At 36.6% G+C, this 24,802-nt stretch overlaps 1 protein-coding gene across 8 annotated transcripts in view; it reads right to left on the minus strand.

Annotated features, from left to right (window-relative positions):
• Positions 1–24,802, minus strand: part of PDE4D (phosphodiesterase 4D) — a 1,550,946-nt gene that overhangs the window by 313,691 nt on the left and 1,212,453 nt on the right. Inside the window, exon 1 of one of the 8 annotated variants that reach the window (XM_017499198.2) lies at positions 1,677–2,452. The exons of the other annotated variants lie outside the window; for them this stretch is intronic. Within the exon in view, the coding sequence (XP_017354687.1) occupies positions 1,677–1,741 (65 nt within the window). The 5' untranslated portion in view covers positions 1,742–2,452. Of the gene's footprint in view, positions 1–1,676; positions 2,453–24,802 lie in introns of those variants that run through there. 8 annotated transcript variants of the gene reach the window in all.

Here is a 24,802-nt window from a genome sequence, read left to right on the forward strand (position 1 = left end):
TCATATAAAGAGATTTCTTACACAAAAATCATTCTGTCCCCAACTCTATGCAGAATATTTAAAGTTAAATGGAACAATATACATATTCACAAATCAATATGTTTAAAAATGCATTTTGAATTGTGGTCCAACTTACAAAAATATCTCATACAATTTAAAACAATAAAATAGAATAATTATGGATAAAAATAGACTATGAAAATCCAGAGGGGTAAAGGGTGTCAATGTTACTCATCCCCTGAAATGAACAAATTATTTCCAATTGAACCCTGACTTTGAAAATAAGTCTCCTGGCAGTTTAGGTAAAAAAAGAAATAGTTTGGTTAAACACTATTTGTTAAGTATTATATCATCTTTACACATAGGAAGGGTATAAATTATAAATGAGTAAAATTCACATATGTTATAAATTCTGATTACTCATGTTGGTGACTTATATTAGCTATGGTAATTCATAAAAGGATTTTAAGGATTTTCTAGTATTTATTGTTTGAGGGGAAAAAAACGACCCTCCAAATTTATTTGCAGATGCAAACTCTGCTTTAAATAAACTCAAGGAATAATTTATTGCACATGTTATAAGAACTGGCAAGTAACGTAAGAGATAAAATCTTCATCTATAATTTATTAAAACTCACAGAAATACTGCGGATGGGGCAATTCTTGCTTCTTGTTGACTGTAAAACACTACAATAACAGCAAAAGCTAACCCAGACACAAAAACATAGGCTAAATTCCTGATGCAAATAATTTGAGTATTTACATGTGTGTTTGCCTGCTCACATGATAATGCATATTTTGCTTGCCTGTTTTCTTCCTATCTCAACCATCTCACTTCAATCATTGCTCTTATTTCTCCAATCTGAAGTATGATTATTTCCATTTCAAAGAGGTGAGCTTAGTTATTTATAATCAATCACTAAGAAAAACAAAATAAGACTAACCCTTAAAATAGCCATAAAAGTATTCTATAAATACCTATTCCAGAAACAAAACTTACTTTGTTGCGAAAATACTCCTTAAGGGTCATGCTATGTGTATGAGCATATCAAATCAGCATTGGGGAAATAATGGAATAAACATTAGAATAAATGGAAACTGACATATTTTTCATCAGGGTAAAACCATTAAAATTAACAAAACTATAATTACTAAGGATCATTTCTAATAAAACAAAACATGATTGATAAGCAACTTGATAAACATTTAGTCATATAGTTAAATTCAAGTTTGTTTAAATATAAATAACATTATTAATTTCTAACACATCTGCGCTAAAAATGAGGGTATGGCTTCTAAAGGAAAGGGCAAAGCCGGTCAACCACCAGCTTACTTGCAGCAAGCAAAGAAGATAAGGAAACAAGCAAGTGATTCAGTCACTGAAAAATGACAAGTTTTCATTTTCAAAACTCCCAACATAATTTGCAAGTTTCTTTCGTCCTTTAAAAATTATCATCAGATACATTGTTACAGTCCACCCGGTGTTAAAAAAAAAAAAAAGTGTCAGCACCAGTTTGGTTAAAGTGCATGAGTTTGGGATCAAAATAAAGAATAAAAGAGTCGCCCGCACTGCCTTCTTTCACAAAGCCTCAACATCGCACTAATTACTAAATATTCAAGAAGTATGTCAATCTTAAAAGGGAAAAGGGGAGAAGCATGAGAGAAAAGCACGTTACCAAACTGCCTCTGCAGTCCTTAGGGAACTTGTAGATCGGGATCTTGGCTTCATAATAATGCTCATTTTGAAAAAAAAAAATAAAAAGGAAAATAAGTCTTCAATTATTCTGATTCATACATTTCAACTGTCTGCAAAGAAGATTTTAAATATATTCCATTTCCAAGGGGAGGCTGCTTGAAGAAATCCAATTTTCCTGGAGTCCACCTCCTGTCCTCGGTCCAGCTCATGGGCAAGGTTCTAACACGCAGGAGCACTTTCTTCCTTCATACTGAATTTACTCCAGGACTAGGCTGTTAGGAAGTGGCAGTTTCTGTTCTGTCTTGCAATGCCAAGGGAGGCACTGAATTCTGAATTGATTCTTCATCTGGGTCACAAGGGAAACCAGCATAGTGAAAGAGTCACTTGATCTCTTTTTTGCAATTCCATAATAACTGATTTAAAGGTTTCTAACACTGAAAGTGCGCAGGTAGAGAAAAGAAAAGAAAATGACCGGGAGGCACGGTAACACAGGAGAGCTGTCAAGGAAGTTCCACTTCAGGGCAAGCACAGGAAAACACTCTTCTCCATGGAGCACAGAAGTCAGCCAAGGAACAAAGCTCTCTACATTTCGGTTGGGTGGGCTGATTTACCTGCAAAAGTAATTTCTGTGTTGTCCCTGCTTAGAATCCAGGGCTTTGTGAATGAGAACTATCATTCAATCTCACCAGGCAGAAACTATTCCTCAAGGACTGTATGACGTCTGTAAGACGGCAGTTCAAAACACCGCAGGGCAGTGAGAAAGGAAAAAAAAAAAAAAAAAAAAAAAAAAAAAAAAAAAAAAAAAAAAAAAAAAAAAAAAAAAAAAAAAAAAAAAAAAAAAAAACCCAGCGCCCAGCCCAGCCTCGTCAATTGCTGAGACTTACAAAGCAAAGGGGCGGATCAGCTCCAGAGACCAGCACTGTAAACCCGCCAAGCAGACAAGAGACCTCACAAAACTTATAAAACCATTTCCTTCTCTAGGAAATGAGGTGTCTGTGTTATTCTGAGTAACATTCCATGAGCACCTTTATAAGGAACACACCCGTTGTCATTAAGTTATTTACCATAATAAACAAATGAATTTTATAAAAGTCATTAAAAAAAAGTACCTCACAAAGCACTAAAACTAAAATTTCTCTTTAGAAGCAAAGTTGACAGAACTTGACTTAGCAGCTGTTCATTTTGAGCGGATGTAATGAAATGTCACGCTTTGGAGTTGGTTGTAGGGATGTAAATTACCTCTTAAAAATTCAGCAGAGTGTAACAAGCACCCTTGGATCAGGATGTGCTGGAATTTTAAACTGAAAAATCTAATGTATTATTCCTGGACAAGTGGCTGCACGTATTAAGGCTGTTCCCTTGCACAATGTTTTCTAAACTTTATTTTTTAAAATAATAACATGCAAATTTCATTCATCTCCACACACAAAGACTCTGGGTTTGCTAATCCTTAACAGCTCTTCAGTAAGGAATGAAGCTTTATATCTTGTCAGTATCTCTTATTATTCTGAAGGCCAAAACCTGTTCCACTTCCTAAATAGAAAACAAAATCTTTTCTGTTACAGTGGATATAATCTAAGCTGATTCCAGTTGCTCCTAACAGAAGGAATGGTTGACCACCCTGACTATCTCTCTGAACATCTGCACAGAGTATATATACTTCAATTATTTTGGATGTGAATTACCAAGTGAAAATAATGTAAGCATTCTAATCGCTTAAATGACATTAGTTAGTACGTTGGTTCTCTAGTCTGACGTGAACTTGGTATTTATTTAGCATTTGTAGACCGGATGTTGGAGTGCAGTTGTGACCCACCCAAACAACTTGGAAAATTAATGTAGGAAGGCATCCGCCAGAGGCTGTGGCTGCTTCTTACAACAAACCCTTCATCTGCTCCTCTGGTCACACTTCAAGGTGCATGTGTGACTTAGTCTTCTTTCAGTGACTCTGAGGCCTCTTATGGTAAATGCCAATAAATTGCTTTCCACATAGTTATTCCCTTAAGCTTTTCAGTTTTCTTATGACTGCTGGAGGACATTCACACTTTCTTAGCACTGTTCCATGTCTAGTTTATTGCTGGCATTTTAAAGTAAGTTAACTAATCACATATTTTTTAGAAACTTAAAAGGTTTGTGAGACTAATCATTTTTAGGGGAGAGGGGACTTAGACGAAGAGGTTTAATTTTTTTTCTCATTGGAATTTTAATGTGGGAAAAGCAAGAACAAAAACAAACCAAGTAAAATTAAGCAACTACTATTTATTTGAAACACTGTTCTCTCCACGTAAGGTCTACCAAATAGCTTCTGCCATTTCAGAAAGAAAATGACAATGATCAGAGAATGTAATGTCTGAACGTTGAGTTTTCAACTCTCCAGAAATAATCAGCCTGTGTTCTACTGTCCCCCAGTTCTGTGTCCCAGTGAGATTATTTAGCCTGATGCCACTCTCTTCTCTGTCACACACATACATGAGAGGTTAGCGCAGCTTCATGTGCTCTTCCTTGCTTACTTGACCAACATTCTATATCTTCCAAGAATATTTCTCTGAAAACCCAACACATTTATTGGGCATCCACTACATACTGCATATGTAGTCCCATAACGACTAATAAGTTGTCCCTCTGCCCCTGCAAAAACAAAGTTAAATGGGGAATCTGATAATGTATGGAACTAACCAGAATACTCAAAGCCTTTGGATTGGTACATCAAGGTTGCCATTATAGAGAAAGAAAGATGCACTATGTTGAAGGGCATTGAGATTTAGATTTAAATTTTGCTTCTCCTAATGTTTAGGGTAGTGACAGAATAAATAAAACCAATTAGTAGGTTATTCAATATTACAGCGTTTTCTCCACTGTAAGGCAACATGAACATCTCCGAAGGAATCTTTTGTGATTTAAGAATCCTGTAGTTTACCCTCTGAAAAGCTTCCCAAAATGGAAAAGGTATGGCACTTCCCTCCAAATTCCTGTTAGCACACAAGCATATGATGGCATGCAGGCTGATGAAGAGGCCTGAATATGGGGAGACTGCATTTAGGAACCACATGGCCCATGCTTTTGATCCAGAAGCTGTGAGTATTTCTCAGTATTTCCCTGTTGTACTGAATTGTATAATGTATGGATTTTTTACTTTCTGGTTGTTACCACATTTCAATAGACTGTACCATAGACGTATATGTCCATTGGGTCATCCATCTGTAGAGGTTTTGTTGAATCAAATGACTATGCTACTGAAATTTCAGTCATACACCACCCCCATAATTTTTTCCATATTAGCATTCCATTTATACCATGAATTCATATTTTTCTTCATTGACCTACTTTTTTTAAAAAAAATCTAAATTTAAGAGGTAATTTTATATTTAGTCTGTAAATAGATTCAATATACTGATATAATTTTCCCCCAAAATACAAGTAATATTAATAGAAAAAAAAGAGTCCAAAATAATGCCTAAAGTCTGTCTCACACCACTAGTGGTGCCCCGATACAACTTGGGCAACACTTAGAACGTGTCAGTGGCATACCGGTAGATTGTGTGCACCCTAAAATGTGATTTCCCTTTCTCTTATCATTCAATGGTGAGCATGACTTACGATACTTATGACACTGATCCATGAATTAAACATTAACTGAAACCAATTGAATGAGACCTTAGGGAGTAATTTTACTATAAAGCCCAGGTTTTCTCAAGTATTACTACTTTGAAATATCCTGCCTACTATGAAATCTTCTGTCCTCTAAATTCCTATTACAATAGATACTCTATACTTTCCAATCTCTCACAAGTATATTTCTTAGAAGCATATTATATAACAACTAAAATATTCAGGCCTTTCAAATATGCTTAAATTCAGTACACCAGATATGTCAAACTATTTAGAAAAAAAGACCACGGGACTGCAGTTTTTACAGTTTCCTGCTATTCTATATTGTGTTCTAACATTAATGAGAACAAATCACTTTGAACTCCTGTAACAGTTCCTCATTATTGAGAAAATATCGTGGTACTTTCTTCTTTAGAAGGGAATTTTGAGGCAATTTCTAGAGATTTCTTTTATCTTATTACAGTTTACTAGGATACAATTTGATTCAAGGACTTTCCTACTAGCATGAACCTTGCTTGGAGCTACATTCCTGCATTTCCAAAGGAGAAGTCCAGAGTATTACATTTTGAAGGCTTTCCTACCTTCAGATTTCCTACCTCTTTCATAAACTGTCAGGTTAGGATAATAATAATCACTACTATTAATTACCTAGGTAATTACTTAGGTAATTATTAATTACCTAAGTGCTAAGTACACTATCTTACTTACATATCACAACATACCTCCAAAGTAGATGTGATAATAATAATTTTATACATAAAGAAAGCCAGTAATTTGTTCAAAATTTTTGGACCCAGGTATATTTCATTCCAAAGCTTGCTCTTCATGATGTGCGTGTGTGCCTGTGTGTATGTGTGTGCATGTGTGCGTGCATGTGTGTGTGTGTGTGTGTGTGTGTGTGTGTGTGTGTGTGTAAGACAGAGAAAAAGAAAAGAGGAAGACAGAAAGATTAAAAAATGCTACCAAGTTTTTGGAAGTTTTTAAAATTCATCCATCCTCTTTAGTTGGGCAGTGGCAATAAATGAATATAATAAAAATGGTGCACGTATATTACTAGTATAATGATAAACATATTTAACAGCCAGAAAATTTTAGAACATTAAGATATACAAGATTAAACAATCTAACTTCACTGTCCTTGTCTCTAATTTTAAGGCATGAACTTTTAGGTATCATAAACACTGTGATCAGGCATAAATGACCACATCATGAGTTTGTTACCCATAAAGTGTGATAAGGTCTTTGACCATCTCACAACATGAGTCATGGTAGTTTGCTGTTACCTAAGCAACAGATGACATTTTGATTGCCTTATTAGGTAATACTGGTTAACAGATGATCATTTTAAAAGGTAACAATACGTGGGACCTCTGGTAATGTATAAATTTCAGTATTTGTCAACAAATTACACTGGCTATTAAAAGGTACAGAATACTAGTTTTCTGCATGGAATCAGTAATGATGATATAAAATGAATTTTGTAATTGACTTTCAGAATTTTGCACTAATTCAATACTGAATTTCAGAAGAAAAATTATCTATAAAATTTTCTAAGTGCTGCTTTACTTCCTTTGTATTCTGCCTCTCCTCTTGTCCCCCTTTCACTTGTCTTGTTCTTCTTCATTTTAAACTTAAATGCATCTCTGCAAATATAACCTTATTTAAAATTAAATATTTAAATATTATTAAAGAAATACACATAAATAATGTGATTAAACATCGATAAGTGTAGTATCCTCAGACTCCTGCATTGGTCCCTGATCCCAATTCATACACAAGAATGAGACCCTAGAAAGGTGACAGGAAGCTCTACATGCGTGGGTGAAGCTTGTGCACTGGGAGTTTTACTGCAGCATCATCAAGTGCCCAATGGGCATTTTCTTGACCTCTTCCAAATGTTACTATATGTAGAATCTTTTTTCCTCTGGGGTATCTCTATTTTTCTAAAGAAGGATATAAATATGCTTGATAAGTATTCTGGTATGGGTAGGAGAAGGTTGCTGATGGTCTTACTGACACATTGCAGACATTCATTTAATTGTCCTAGGTAGAATTAAATGTACAGCTATCCCTCCTCTATTCTCTGCCTAGTATCCCAGAGTCTCTGTCAGAGAGGGATGCAAGGTATGTTGACTACACTGAGAAAGGGTGAGGGCTTCTGGTTAAGTGTACATAATATACATGTTCATACAACTGCTATTTTTAGAACTCTTCCATCTTACAAAGTATGTTCTGGGGGATGGGGGCAGCTCAGTTTGCTTCACTTTAGTATTGTTCTCTTATTTGGTTAAGTCATTGAACTTTTCTCCATCTACTTCTCTCTTTATGCATCACGGCTTAGAGTTACAGACATCTCCCAGTTTCCTCAAAGATGGACTGTACCTTTCCAGTTTTTGTTCTAATTATTGGTTTGAGTGATTTTTTCAAAAAAAGAAAAAAATGGCATTGGAAGATTGTTTCTGCACAATTTTAAAGCTGGAAATCTGGGGCCAGGCACGGTGGCTCAGGCCTGTAATCCCAGCACTTTGAGAGGCTGAAGCAGGTGGATCACTTGAGGTCAGGAGTTCAAGACCAGCCTGGCCAACATGGTGAAACCCCATCTCTACTAAAAAAGTATAAAAATTAGCTGGTTGTTGTGGCAGGCTCCTGTAATCTCAACTACCCAGGAGGCTGAGGCAGGAGAATTGCTTGAATCCAGGAAGCAAAGGTTGCAATGGGCCGAGATCGCATCATTGCACTCCAGCCTAGGCGACGAAAGTGAAATCTCATCTCAAAAAAAAAAAAAAAAAAGATAATAAATAAAATAGGGTTTGAAAGCAACCTCTCAAAAATAAATGCATGCCAGATTTGATTTAATAATAGCTTCTGATGCAATGGACAATAAAGAAAATTGATTTATTAGAAAGTAAACTCTTGTCAGGACCATTTAATTTACACTTATTTGATAACATTTTTCTTGCACATATTAAAAATGGCAAAATAGTCCAGGCAACTCAGCCAATTTCTCTTTGATAACAGATTACAAATAAGTTTTCTCTAATATAAAAGATCTGCTCTGAGAAAATGCTGCTATTCAGGAAGGGTAAATAGGATCAAGTTAAGAAGTGGCCTTTGGAGTCAGACTGCCTGGTTGCAAATTCAGATTCCACCAATCACTAGTTGTTTGATTGTGAACAAATTATTTAACCTTCCCTGGCCTCAGTTTCGTCAGGTATAAAATGGAGATAAAAGAGAATTTTCTGAGGACTAAAAAAGACATGTAAAACCTTAGCAAATATCTGGAATATGGTAAGGAACCAATAAATAATATCTGCTATTAAAAATAAGTTTTAAGGCTGGGCGTGGTGGCTCACGCCTGTAATCTCAGCACTTTGGGAGGCCAAGGCAGGTGGATCATGAGGTCAAAGGATCAAGACTATCCTGTCTAACATGGCGAAACCTCATCTCTACTAAAAAAAAAAAAAAAATACAAAGGTTAGCTGGGCCTGGTGGTGTATGCCTATAGTCCCAGCTACTCAGGAGTCTGAGGCAGGAGAATCTTTTGAACCCAGGAGGCAGAGGTTGCAGTGAGCTGAGATCGCTCCANAAAAAAAAAAAAAAAAAAAAGTTTTAAAAGAGTAATCAAGGAGCTATGGAGAAAAACAGCTTTAAAACTTAAAAATGATGTTACTGTACTAGTACTAATGTATGATTTAAAATAATTGTTTTATGTTTTTGTCTTTCTTTGGATCCTGGCCCCTCGACTCTCTTTACACAATAGCTTGTGTAGTTTTCCTGACTCCCATTTTACACATCTAAGCTTTTATTCTCTTATCTTTGGATTATCTTTCAAAGACACAAACCTTAAAATGTCAAGTCCTCTGATGAAAAACCATCCATAGCTTCACATTCCTTACAGGATCAATTCCAGTGGTTTTTTTTTTGTGTGTGTTAAATAAAAACTTCTACCATTTGGATTCAATCTACTATCCAGCTTTGCCCTTAATAACTAATCTTTCCCACCCTATATTAGGAGCTACACAGTCTCACACATCTCACCCCAAATCTGCTCACTTTGTTCCCTCTGCCTGGGGAAACTTTCACCTTTCTCCCACTTCCCTGCTAAGTGTACTTCCTACTCTGCCTTTAAAATCTAGCATAAGTAGCAGTAAAGGGCAACTAACTGCAAGACAAACTAAGTTTAGTCTCCTTGGCTTGATTCAATCTGGGAATATCTTGGGTTAATTTTGTTTATTATTATTATTTTACTTATGTATAACACATCTGCAGTGTATGACAACACACAGTGGACATCACAGGGGCATTCAAGTCCCACAGCCAGTGTTCAGCCACGATTTGGGCTGTGTGAGCTTTGAAAACACATGATCTCTTTAAGATTCAATAGCTTCTACAAAATGAGGACAATATACACACCTAGTATCCTCCCAGGCTTCCTCTTGGATTAAATGAGAAAGCATGCTGTCCAATCCGTAATCCCCTGCTCTTGATCACTTTCAGATCTTTGCATACACACCCCTGGCAGGATTATCTTTCTTTTCTTTTACCTCTCTTTTTGATCAAGAGTTAAATCAGGACTATGCCTCCCATCCTGCTGCTTTGAAATCTGAATTAAGTATCTGGCCATGCAAACCTCTAAATGCCCAGCCTAATTCCTTTGAATTTATCAGCACCATATGGTCATCCTCTCTTCATTTGTCTAACTATATGCCACTAACTAGAAACTCCTACAGGAAAGGATTGTTTTACCCTTCTTGGTAGAGCACAAGGCATTATGGAGGCCCAAATAGAAACCTGGTCTTCCATAATGCTGTGAGTTTCTTTGAAAACAGGGAATGGGGCTTCTTCATCTTTGTATTCAGAGTACCTAGCACAATATCTGGCTCACAAGGTGTTTGCTTAACAACAGAATAAATCTTTGGTCAACAGTGGTAGATAAGCCCTTTACAAATTTTCTTCCTGTGCCCTTTTGTGGCATTTCCTTCATGGCTGGAATTAGATTTAAAAATTGGTCTTGCTTCTGCCTTGTTTTTCGTAAGCCTCTATCCCTAAAAGTTACTTTAGATACCTTCTTTATCACAAATAAAAGTTCCTACAATAGTGTTACAATAAAGAACATTCTCCCAAAGAAAAAGGAACTGGTTGGGATAAAGAAACACACTGGAAGAAGTCTTAGGCAGCCAACTCTAGCATCATTGATAAGAAGTGAAAAATTATTTTCTAAATATTTAGGAAAAATGGCCTTAATCTGGAGAAACTATTATGCAATGTGATATTCAACCCAGGTAAAGTATTTGAATTCTAACAGGGACCTTTTGGAAGCTCAATTCAAAGAAATAACTTTTCCAGGAAGAGTTTCCCCACATTTTGGCAGGACAATGGGGAGGATGTTTGTGCCATCTTATAAAATCTGTCAATCAGTTACCAATCAGCCTATGAATGAGATGGCTGTTTTTCTGGATGAAAAGGCTACATCCTGGACAGTCTCTAAGAACATATTCTAGAGCCACTATTAAGTGTTGCCCAATCTGCAATCCCTCATTCTCGATCACTTTCAGATCTTTGCCATATGCGTCTGGTAGGATTATCCTTCTTTTCTTTTACCTCTCTTTTTGGTAAAGATGCATTAGCACATTCATATTTGTATCAACCACATGAAGACTGTATATCCACATACTGGATGAGACGACCAAAGGGCACTGAGTGCTTCCCCTGCAAGTTGGGTGGATGAACCAGGTCAGAATTCAAGTCTGCTGGCTCCAGAAGAGGAAATCTGAAGATGACAGGATGAGCTCCCATTTATTGATGGCTGACCATGTGCCAAGCACTGGGAAGGTGTTCTACATGTTCTCCCATTTAACATTTAAAACAAACTCACAAGCTACATACTGTTATTTCTTCTACCACACAGTCAAGAAAACTGAGGTCTACAGGAAGTTAAGTACCATGCCCAAGGTATTACTTTGGGACATAAACTCAGATTACCAAAATCAAGCATAATCTGGGGAAAGCACAACCTTGAGAATTAAATAAATAGCATTTTAAGTAACATGTCAGTAGGAAAAATTTTTAAACTTATTTAAGCAACTATTTGATAAGAATGGTAGAATGGGTACATTTATTACTCTGGTCATAATTTTTTTATGCACATAACATTGAAATCATTAAACGTTAATCACTGTTTTTATTCTAGGAATCATGATTTTCAAATATTTCAATTATTTAGATACCAGATTGCAAATGTACTCAAAAGTAACTTTTGAAAACAGTACCATTAAGCAATCATGCCCCATTCTGTACATTTCCATTCCCTGGCAACTACTAGCTTGTTTTGTATCTCTATGTACTTACCTATTCTGGATATTTCATTTAAATAAAGTATAATATGTGACCAAACAAGTAACTTTTGGAAAAAAAATGCATTTTTACTTTACTATGTTGGTTCTTTCCTTGGAATTAAGACCAATTATTTTTTATTTCAAGAACACTTTCTTTGGATGTATCATATTTGCAATTCAAATTTTCTTTTTGGACGGAGAGGGAGGTGGAGCCAGATGGCTGAATAGCAGCCTGCACCAATTGTCCTCCCAAAGGAACAACAAATTAAACAACTCTCCACACATAAAAGCATCTTTATAAGAACAAAAAAGCAGCTTAGGTACCAGCTTAGCCACAGTGGGGTGAAGCACCAAAGGAGCTCTTGGGGTTCCTGATTCCAGGTCTTGGCTCTTAGATGGGATTTCTGGACCTTCCTTGACTTAGAGGTGGGCCCACTGCCCCGAAGGGAGACTCCTAGGCCTGGCAGCATTCACCACAAGCTGACTGAAGAGCCCCTAGGCCTTGAAGGAACATCAGCAGTAGCCAGCCCGTATTTGTCACAGGCCTGGGGCAGTGGTGGCCACAGGGAAAAAGTCCTCTGCTTGTGGACAGGAAAAGAAAGAATGGGAAGGATTTTGTCTTGTGCCCTGGGTGCCAGCTCACCCACAGTAGAATAGAGTATTGGTAGATTCCTAAGATTTCTGATTCTAGGCCTTGGCTCCTGGATGTCATTTCTAGACCTTCCAAGGACTAGGAGGAACTAGTTGCCCTGAAGGGAAGAACACAAGCCTAGATGGCTCTACCACCTGCTAATTATAGAGCCCTAGTGCCTTGAGCAAACATAGGCAGGAAGCCAAGCTGTGGTTACTGTAGGCATTGGGGCAAGACTAGTGCTGTGCTGGCTTCAGGTGTGACTCTATGCAGTCCCAGTGGTGGTGGCCACAGGGGTATTGTGTTAACCCTCCCCTAGCTCCAGGAAGCTCAAGAGAGAAAGACAGACACACACACACACACACACACACACACACACACACACACACACACACAATCTGTTTGTTTGGGAGAATGTAAGAGAAGAGAAAAAGGGTCTCTGCCTGGTAATCCAGAGAATTATTCTGGATATTATCCAACACTACTAAGGTGGTATCTCTGCAAGAGCCACAGTGTTACTGGGCTTAGAGTGCTCCCTAATGCAGACATTCCTGCAGTGACCAAAAACTTAGACCACAACACCCAAGTTTTTTCAAACATTTGGAAAGCCTTTCCAAGAAGGACAGGTACAAACCCGGACTGCAAGACTACAATAAATACCAACTCTTCAATGCCCGGACAACAACGAACATCCATAAGCATAAAGCCTATCCAGGAAAACATACCATCACCAAACAAACTAAATAAGGCAACAGCGACCAATCCTGGAGAGACAGAGATATGTGACCTTTTAGACAGAGAATTCAAAACAGCTGTTTTGAGGAAACTCAATGGAATTCAAAATAACACACAGAAGGAATTCAGAATCCTATCAAATAAATTTAACGAAGAGATTAAAATAATTTAAAAGAATCAAGCAGAAATTCTGGAATTAAAAAATGCAACTGACATACTGAAGAATGTATCCGAGTCTTTTAACAGCACAATTGACGAAGCAGAAGAAAGAACTGTGAGTTTGAAGACAGCTTACCTTAAATTACACAGAGAAGACAAAAGAAAAATAATAAGAATGAGGTACTCCTACAAGACTTAGAAAATAGTCTCAAAAGGGCAAATCTAAGAGTTATTGACCTTAAGGAAAAGTTAGAGAGAGAGATGGGGGTAGAAAGTCTATTCAAAGGGAAAATAACAGAGACCTTCCCAAAGCTAGAGAAAGATAACAATATTCAATTATAAGAAGGTTATAGAACACCGAGCAGATAGATATAACCCAAAGAAGACTACCTCAAGGCATTTAACACCCCAATTCACAAAGGTCAAAGACAAAGAAAGAACTCAAAAAGCAGCAATTAAAAAGAAAAAAATAATATACACTGGAGTTCCAGTATGTCTGGCAGCAGACTTCTCAGTCAAAACCTTATAGGCCAGGAGACATATTTACAGTGCTAAAGGGAAAAAGCTTTTATTGCAGACTAGTATATCATGTTAAAATATTCTCCAAATGTGGAGAAATCAAGACTTTCCCCCAAAAACCAAAAGGTGAGAGATTTCATCAACAGCAGACCTATCTGACAAGAAATGCTAAAGAAGTCTCTTCAGTCTGAAAGAAAAGCATATCAATGAGCAAGAAGAAATCATCTGAAGGAACAAAGCTCATTGGTGTTAGAAAATACACAGAAAAACAACTGTTATTGTAGGATGTAAACAACTCATATCTTAGATAGAAAGAGTAAAAGATAAACTTATCAAAAATAATAACTACAACTATTTTTTGAGATATAGACAGTACAATAAGATATAAAGACAACAGAAAGTTTTAAAGGTGGGGGGACAAGTTAGCATGTAGCGTTTTTATTAGTTTTCCCTTTGCTTGTTAGTTTTATGTAATCAGTGTTAAGTTGTGATCAGTTTAAAGTTATATGAGTTATAAAAACAAGACTCCTGGTAATCTAAATCAAAAAACATACAACAGGTACTCAAAAAATAAAAAGCAAAAAGTTAAAACATACCGCTAGAGAAAAATCACCCTTACTAAAAGGAAGACAGGAAGGAAGGAGAAAAATCATATGACAATTTCAACTGATGCTGAATAGGCATTTGATAAAATTCAACATCTCTTAATGATAAAAATCCTAAAAGTATTGGTAATAAAAGGAAATACCGCAACACAATAAAAGTCATATATAACACAGTCACAGCTGGTATCATACTGAATGGAGTACAACTGAAGGCTTTTCTTCCAAGATGTAGGATAAGATAAGGATGCCCACTTTCACCACTGGTATTCAACATATTAATAAAATGGCAAGTCCTTGCTAGATAAATCAGACAAAAGAAAGAAATTTGAAAGGAAGAAGGCAAATTACCTCATTTGCAGAAAATATGATCTTGAATTTAGAAAAATCTAAAGATGCCATTAAAACACTATTAAAACTGATAAATAAATTCAGTAAAGTTGCAGGATACAAAATTAACATATGAAAATTAGCAGCATTTCTACATGCCAACAGTGAACAATATGAAAAAGAAATCAAGAAAGTAATCCCATTTACAATAGGCACAAATAAAATTCAGTATCCAGGATTAACTAAACCAAAAAACTCTACAATAATCTCCACAATGATCTATCAACTATAAAACATTGATGAAGAAATTAAAGATAACACAAAAAAATGGAAACATATTCCATGTTCACGAATTGAAAGAATCAATGTTGTTAAAACATTCATACTACCCAAAGCAATCTACAGATTCCATGCAATCACTATCAAAATATCAATGACATTCTTCACAGAAATAGAAAAAAAAATCCTAAAATTTATATGAAATTTCAAAAGACTTAAAATAGCCAAAAGTATCCTGAGCAAAAAGAACAAAACTGGAATACCAGCTTTGAACCCAGAAATAAATCCATACATCTATAGTGAATTCATTTTCAACAAAGGCACCAAGTATCTACATTGGGAAAAGACAGTCTCCTTAATAAATGATGCTGGGAAAACTGAATATCCATCTGCAAAAGAAAGGAACTAGACTCCTATCCTTTGCCATATACAAAAATCAAACCAAAATGGATTAAAGACTTAAGTCTAAGACTCTGAGCTACAAAACTACTAAAAGAAAACACTAAAGAAAGTCTCTAGGACACTGAGCTGGGTAACAATTTCTTAAGTAATGCCCTACAAGCATAGGCAACCAAAGCAAACACAGACAAATGGGACAAATGGGATCACATCAAATGTTCTGCACAGCAAAAGAACAATCAACAAAGTGAAGAGACCCACAGAACGGGAGGAAATATTTGCAAACTATCGATCTGACAAGTGATTAATAATCAGAATATGTAAGGAGCTCAAACAACTCTACAGGAAAAAACTAATAATCTGATTTAAAAATAGGCACATTATTTTAAAAGTTTTTAAATAATCTGATTTAAAAATATGCAAAACATCTGAATATACATTTCTCGAAGACATGCAAATGATGAACAGGTATATGAAAAGGTGCTCAACCTCACTGATCATCAGAGAAATGCAAATTAAAACTACTATGAGATGTTATCTCACCCCAGTTAAAATGTTTTTTATCCAAAAGACAAACAACAACAATGCTGGTGAGAATGTAAAGGGAAACCTGGTACACTTTTGGTGGGAATGTAAATTAGTTCGACCACTATGTATAACAGTTTGAAGGCTCCTCAAAAGTCTAAAAATAGAGCTACCATATGATCTAGCAATCCCACTGCTAAGTACATAACCAAAAGAAAGAAAATCAGAGTATCAAAGAGTTATCTACACTCCCATGTGTACTGCAGCACTATTAACAACAGCCAGGATTTGGAAGCAATCTAAATTTCCATCAACAGATGAATAGATAAAGAAAATGTAAGAAAATGTGGTACATATGTGTAAAGGAGTACTATTTAGTCATAAAAAAGAATGAGATCCTGTCATCTGCAACAATATGGATGGAACTGGAGATAATTATGTTAAGTGAAATAAGTTACTCACAGAAAGACAAACTTCACGTGTTCTACTTTTTGTGGGAGCTAAAAATTAAAACAAACTATAGAGATAGAGAACAGAAGACAGTTTCCAGAGGTTAGGAAGGAGAGCTTGGAGGGAAGGGTGGGATACTTCGTGCATATAAAAAAATGTATTTAGATAGAATAAGAGCTAATATTTGATAGTACAACAGGGTGACTATAGTCAACAAGAATTTATTGTGTATTTTTTAAGCAGTTATAGGGTAAAATTGGATTATTTGTAACATAAAGAAAGGGTAAATGCTTGAGGTGATGCATACCCATTTACCATGATGTGATTATTATGAATTTCATGTTTGTATATACTCCACAGATATATACACCTACTATGTATGCACAAAAATTAAAAATTAAAAAAAAGTAAAAATGGTTTTTTTTTTTTTTTTTTTTTGGAATGGATAGCTTCTGCATAGGGATAGGAAAGCAAACTTAGACATTATTTAACCTGACCTTTTATATTAATCTGTGCTCTCCTGGGGAGAAACACAGTCTATTCATTCCAGGAATGCAGTGAACTCTAAAAAAATACAAACAACATACAACAGTGATTTTCAGAACAGACCTAGTGTTTTCCCTGTGTTCTTAAAGACAGTGCTTTGTCTGATATTTTTGCAAGTTGTCTTAAGTATGGTGCTTGGCAGAAGTTGCTTTATGGAAAGTGGAAGGCAAATAAGCAAGAAGAGATCATGCCAAAATACTCCCTGTTTTCAGGGCAGATTGTTATTCCATCTGGGGAAAGAATATGAAAAAGCTCTCCCACCCAAGACCATGAAATTTAAGCCTTCCTTCAGCTGACAGTCTTCAGTGAGTCAGATTCTTGCAGGATTTAAGTTACTTCCCGGCTGACGCTCAGGCATCTCTGCAGATAGTTAACCTTTCTCTTAAGAGTTACCGTATAGTAACTATAAATTATAACTAAATTAGAGTGATAAAAAGCAATAAAAATTTAGAGGATAAGCTATTTTTAAAGTAACAATCTTGCAAATGGGTAGTACCTTAGGCAAAGATGTTTTAATACTTTTGTAGGCCTAACTACTTATCATATCCAACATATTAAAATGGTCCCACTTTCTATAATGTAGATTATTTTAGCTATCAACTGGGAAGTCTTTATAATTTTGCTTTTAGAGTTATGTGGCTACAATTAAACTCATTTAACCCATGACTGGTCTTGATTTCTTGGCAATCATCCAGCATCCTTGGGAATACCCACCAGGTTGAGAGTCCTTACTATGAGCCAACACAGTAGGAGGATCCTTCACTTTTCGCTCATTCCCAGGGATGTAGTTTTGAACAGGGTTAGGTTCTTATTTCAATTAGAGAAACTAAAACCATGAAAAGAAGATTTTAGCCCTAAAGAAAACAGGTATATCAGAGTTTAAAACTCTGATTCCCATTCTGCTCAATTGCTCAGTGGATATGGTATTTTTTTTCCTTGAAAAGGATTTTGTTTTTTAAGATTATGTGGAATGTATTGTTTAGCAAAAAGCACAGGATATTCAAGCAGAGGCCAAATAACCAAATGCATTTTGTCTCCATTGTTTTCTTACCTAAATAGGAACTATAATAATAATCAGGCCTAGGTAACACAGAGGAGTTCTTGCCCTTCTGTAAGTGGGTGGAGTGCATGGGCAGGTAGGTAGGCCATTAGGTCAGATTTCAATGTCTGAGTTACTCTCCTGACTCCATTGGGTCATGTGCCACGGAAGGGAAAATCTGGCTGCAAGGTCACCTGTGTTGCATTGGAGAATTGTGAGTCATCTCTTCATACTTAGCTCTGCAATAGCGTGAAAAGGTCACCACGACCACGCTCACCTCTTCTGGTGAATTAAACATATAAGCAGCCTGCCTCCAACTCCTTGGAGATCATTTCTGAGAACATTTGTCTTTTCACTCTGTTGCTTGACATGACTGAAGGCAGAAGAAATGGCTATAGGAGGTTTAATTTACTCAGAGAAAATGCTTGACCGTCTTTGTATTATGTAAAATTAATTGTGGAAACTTAATTTTGATCTTTGATCATAGTATGAGGACAGACCTACTTAGAAGCTGTTGTGTGTGTGTGTGTGTGTGTGTGTGTGTGTGTGCCAGTCTAAGAATCATTTAAGGGAATGAAGAGTAAAACTCTTTTATGTGAGGCATTATTTTTGCAGGGCTATTGCATGTCTGTGTGAGCTGTCCATTGCACAATTCTAGGGAGTACCATTTATACAAACCATAGTGCGAATTGTGCTTTCAGAACTGTGCAAAATGGAGGCCCTGTCTTTCTGCATCTCAAATGGTGACATAACATCATTACATTTTCCATCTATAAAAAGTCCTGAAGGCTCAAGTTGAAGCACTAAGGCTGACACTCTGGGCTATAGAGAGAAAGCAGTGGTTAGGAACACCTTGGAGGCAGACTGCCAAGGTGTAAGTTCTAACCTGCCCCCTTGCTCCAGCCAAATTGCTTTACGTCTCTATGGCTCAGTTTCCTCAACTATGAAATGAGTGAAATCAGGGTGGCTGTGAGAATTACACTAAATAATGTGGGTAAAATACTTGAAAGAACAATGCACACAGTCACAGACTCAATAAATGTTAAAACGGTATCTCTCTTTTGTTCAATCACTGGGATTCTGGAATGAATAAAAAATTATCACAGCTGTTTTACTATGATACTGCTTTAAAAGTATTTATGGCTGTAGAGGAAACATTTTCTTTGTGCCTTTATGAAGGCTAAAAACTAGGAACAGTGTAATAGAATGCCCTTAGAGAAAATGAAAAACATAATTTTGTGACAGTCATTAAGAGTTTAAAAGAGATTGTTGTAGGGATTGTCTCTGCTAGATACTTTCAAATATAATTACTGGTGAAGACTAATAGAAATCCATGAAGTTTCAGATACTGATAGAAAATGACAGCCATTCCAAAAATAAACATTAAACAAAGGCTACAAAATTAACATTATATCTCCTTGTTTATCTTTTTTTCCTCCCAGGTGGCACAAAAGCTTGAGGAAGGGTCTCTGAACCATTTGAAGATTTTTATTGGGGTAATCAGATATCTACACAAAGTCATTATTTAAGAAAGCTAACCAAATGACGTTTTACTATTGACTAATAAAGATTTCTAATAATCTTCAGTTTTATTTTATTAAAAAAACTAAATGTAGTCCAGTTTCTCAACTCTGGAATAGTGACCCAGGGAAAATATGAGGGAAACTTGAAGTCAATGGAAGTTGTATCTGGTGTTAACCAAGGCCTTTGTGTCAGGCCAACAAAATCTGTAAAGTCAAAAGTGTGACTTTCTCTTCTGGTCTTGACAGGTTTTTGTTCTGACAGACTTGTCCTCACCCTTACCTCCCACTCTTCCTGGAGGGTATTCAGGTTGCTCTTCAGGTGCCCAGGGTGCCTATTACCTCTGCTAGTCTGGCTAGTTTGTAACATCAGGTGGAGATGAGACAGGAACATCTACCCTCAGGCTTGACTAGTGGTTGTAAGACCAAGGATCATTATGAAAAAGGTATCATCTTCAGATTACCTTCCCTATGCATTCTGTTTTTGTACTTTTCATCACAGTGTAAGCAACCACCATGTGAATATCGTGTCTTTAATAATCTGTTAAAATGGTGGCTCTCAGAGCAAGTGCTCTCCATTCTCTGCTTTCCTCCTCCTCCTATCTCAGCCCCTTCTCAGAAATCAGGCTGGCAGTGTTAGGGAGTGAAACAGGCAGAGTTTAAGAAATAAATAAATAAATAAAAACAGCTTTGGAATGATGATAGACAGCAACTCTTATTTGTCCTCAATGTCAGAATAATAAGGACTCATAGAGGTAGGGAATATTGCAAATACAAACCTTGAAAGCAGGCAGCTGCTACTCAGAGAGCCAACGTGGTCAACTTTTCTCATTTGTGCAGAGAAATGTGAACTTACATGTGAGGTCTTTCCATTTTCAATTGTGATGGTAATTCAAAATTAAAAAAAAAAAAAACTGCCTGGCCAAACAAAACAAGTTTGCGATGGAGGTGCTTACCAGATTTCTTTTTAGCCACTGTTTAGGACATACTGATGTACTGTTTTATTAATCTCCAAGAAACTCAATTTACGTTGAGTGGCTAATGCATCAATAGGGTAATATTTACTTTATATTTTAATATTTTATATGTTAATAGTAGTTAAAATGAATAATACTAACAACACAGTGGGATTAATTCCCTGTAGTAAATATTTCAGGCCTTCAGGAGGCAATTTTTGAATTGGAGAACTGTGATGAAATGCTAAGTGCCTATTCCATCCAGGCATAAAACCAATCCTAGTCAATTTATTAAAAAAAAAAAAAAAAAAAAAAAAACCTGCATTGTTACTCTTTAGCTAATGATTAACCAAAGTCTGAGTGACTAGTAGAATGAGTAATTTTGTTACATAAACCAGAGAAGGCGGAAGGAAACTAACATTTATTCAATACCTACTATCCACTGGGTGCTTTACCTATATTTTCTCTTCTAATCTTCAAAACAAACCTGTAAGGTAGTTGTTACAAATAAGGAATAATTACAAGTTATTCCTTATTTTGCAGCTATAACTTGATGTTTGAAGAGGTCACGTCCAACTCTCTTGGACCATGTTTATTATTATACAAGGAATGTTGATGTTGCCAAATATTAATTCAGGAGCTGGTACAGTTATAAATTAGTAACACACACACACACACACACACACACACACACACACGTGTAAAAAGCAAGGTTAAACTTGCTAGGTTAAGCAAGGTTAGCTGCCATATGATAGTTAAAAGGGAAGAATTCTGTGCTGAAAAATGGAGGCTTTCCCTCCTTAATTGGGGCATCCTGTGTCATTGTTACGCACTATAAACAGTGCATACATTAACTGGGATCTGATACTTCCTTTTATCCCTAAAAAACTAACACAGAGCTCAGTGTAATTAGGTGTAAATAGGTGACTTTCTGAAGGGTCTGATGGAACTGAAATGGAAGGGATCAACAGAGATTGGAGGAATATTCAGAACCAGCAAATCTGTCATGATTCCAAAAGGATTGAGTTGAAAAGTGAAACTAGTTCATGCATTTTCATGACAGCTTCAGAGTTAACATCCTATAAAGGACTCTATCAACATTGTGACATTTATTTAGGCTTCTGTAATTGAGAAAATGTGCACTTCCATGCAGTACTAAATGTAATTATGGTGTTAACAATTTAATCCAACTTCACATAAATTCCAAATGATTAAATCTACTATCTATTTAGAATAGTATCACATATCAAGATAGATCAATCAATACTTATGGGTCCTTGTGGTAAATAAATACTGATGAATAGATGAGGTTATACTTGCTTTAGGGAGTTTATAATAAAAAGAGGGATGGGTATTGAAAAACATATTGCCCATGAAAATCACCACATTATGGCTTTACAGGTATTGATCGACTTACGACCTATGCAACTTATGACCATTTGACTTTACGACCACAATTGCTAGCCATGACTGCTCCATGTCTGGCAGCACAAACGTTGCCCAGCTGGGCATACGACAGTGCGGACCAGCTTCCGGCAGCACTACCATCTCCACGTGCACCATTTCAACTGTTATCCCAGACTCGGTACAGCAATTTGTGTTTTGTGTCTTGGATATTTTTCATCAAACCCCTCCCAAGATGTCTATCAAGAGGAAATTGTCTTTGTCTACGCCTCAGCCTGCCAAGAAGGAAAGAAAGGCCATCGATCTCGACACGAAAATGAAGGTAATTAAGCAGTACGAAGGAGGAAAGAAAGTGAATGTGATCACACGTGATATGAAGTTATCACACTCGACTGTGTCCACGATTTTGAAAGATAAAGAAAGAATTAGTGAAGCTGTGAAAGGTTCTGCACCCATGCGATCAACAGTTATAACAAAGCAAGGAAGTGGGCCCATCCATGAAATGAAGAAATTGCTATATATTTGGATGGAAGATCAAATTCAAAAATGGACCCCATTAAGTCTTTTTACTGTGCAGATGAAGGCGAGAAGTCTATTTCAGACTCTGAAGGAGCGTGCTGGAGAAGATTACAGTCAAGAATTTGTAGCAAGCACTGGCTGGTTCCAGAGATTCAAGAAAAGATTCCAAATGCATAGTGTTCAAGTGACTGAAGCAGTGAGTGTGGATGAGAAAGGAGCACATAACTTTGTTGATAGTCTGGATGAATTAATTACAGATGAGGGATATCTAGCAGAACAGATTTTCAATGTTGATGAAACTGGATTATTTTGGAAATGGATGCCAGCACGCACTTATATTCACAAAGAGGCCAAAAGCATGCCGGGATTTAAAGCATTTAAGGATAGGCTAACTCTGCTGCTTGGCGGGAACATCGCAGGGTTTAAGCTGAAGCCATTCTTAATTTATCACTCAGACAACCCGCGTGAGTTCAAGAATGTTAACAAGCACACACTGCCCATCTACTTTCGTTCTCAACGTAAAGCATGGATGACACAAGGATTGTTTGAAGACTGGTTTATGAACTGCTTTATTCCTCAAGTTCGAGAATATTGTTTGGAGAAAGATATTCCTTTCAAGATTTTATTGCTTCTCGATAATGCGCCTGGACACCCACCACATCTAGGCGATCTCCATCCAGATGTAAAATTTGTTTTTCTTCCGCCAAACACGACTCCACTCATCCAGTCTATGGACCAAGGTTCGATTGCTACATTAATGGCCAACTGTCTCCGAACCACCTTCGCTCAAGCAATATCTGCTATAGATGCTGACTCAGAACTAACATTGCGAGATTTCTGGAAACACTACAACATTTTGATGTGTATCAAGAATATCGCTACCGCCTGGGAGGCTGTGACGACAAAGTGCCTGAATGGCATCTGGAAAAATTGTGTTAAGCGCTATGTTAATGATTTTGACGGATTTGACAGTGAACATGAACTTGAAACAATTTGGGAAAAAATAGTAAAACTTGCTAAAGACCTTTCTTTGGAGTGTGAAATGGAAGATGTCGAAGAGTTGCTAGACAAAGAATCCGGAGAACTTACAAATGAAGAGCTAATCGAACTGGAAGAAGAAAGAGTGGTGGAAGAAGAAAGAAGAGAAGCAGAGAAAGAAGAGGAGGAGCCAGAAAGAAAGTTCACCACTAAGGGATTATCAGATAGTTTATCTTTACTGAATAAACTTGTTACACGTTTTGAAGCAATGGACCCAAACATCGAACGATTTGCAAGGATTGAACGGATGGCGCACGATGTGTTTCATCCGTATCATGAAATTTATGAAGAAAAAAAGAAACATACAATTCAGACAAAGCTCACCATGTTTATGAAAAAAACAACTCCGGTAACCCCAACTGCTGCCTCAGATGACGACATCAATGATCCGCAGCCAAGAACCAGTGGCCAATAAAATGTTTCGTACATGTTTATATATTTTGATATGTTTTGCAATTGGGAAAATGTTTCCTATGGTATTTTTTACACCTGGATTTTGTATTTTGTATGCACCTGTATTTTGTAATTTTGTATGTTTTGCAAATATTAAACCAGTTGTACTGGTAATACAGTGTTTTACTTAAACCCGACGAATGTAAAAATAAGAAACAAAATGGTGTAGAGATGATACAAATGGCATAAAATGAACAAAGAAAATTATGATATACAACAATAATGAAAGAAAATTATGATAAAATATGACTTAAAGGTTTTTATAACATCATTTCACAGTACTGTACATATAGCCTACTCAACTTACGACCAAATCGTGTTACGACCAGTCTGTTGGAACCAATCGTGGTTGTAAGTCGAGCACTAGCTGTATTTGCTTCATAGGGCTCATATGTAAATTTTTATTTTTTTAACTATAGATTTTTACCTATTAGAATAGAGCTTCCATGAGTGCAAAATTTGCCTGGCTTCTATCCTCCTATGTCCCCAGTAGCTAGAACAGTGCCTGAAAGCAGGAAGCACTGAAGAAATATTGGGCAAATGAATGAATGAATGATACAGATCATGAATCTTACAATGAGAAGGCAGAGAAGAAAACATCCTCTGGGCTGGGTAGCCAGAGAATGTTTCCAGGAGAGGGGATCCTAAATATGGACTTTGAAAGCTGATAAAGGAAGGCAATTTCCTTGAGAAGAATGGCATAAACACAAAGGCTAGGCAAGGGCAAAGAGACACCTGGGGTAATGTGGATTTACTGCTATTCTATCAGTAAATCTTGAGGTCATATGAAAAAGAACTCTCTAATAAAAATGGAACGGGTTCCCTTAGGGTGGGTAGAAGAGGTGATTTCTGTGAGGAGAGGTCCTGGAGCTTTGGGTAGAAGAACAAATAGCAAAAATGTGACAGCAGGTTTTCAACACCAAGCCACAAGTGAAACTTTTTTTTTTTTTTTTTTTTTTTTGAGACAGAGTCTCGTTCTGTTGCCTAGGCTGGAGTGCAGTGGCACGATCTCACTCACTGCAGCCTCTGTCTCTTAGGTGCAAGTGAGTCTAACGTCT

Source organism: Cebus imitator, unplaced genomic scaffold (genome assembly GCF_001604975.1).
Source record: "Cebus imitator isolate Cc_AM_T3 unplaced genomic scaffold, Cebus_imitator-1.0 Scaffold255, whole genome shotgun sequence".
Classification (NCBI taxonomy): Eukaryota; Metazoa; Chordata; class Mammalia; order Primates; family Cebidae; genus Cebus; species Cebus imitator.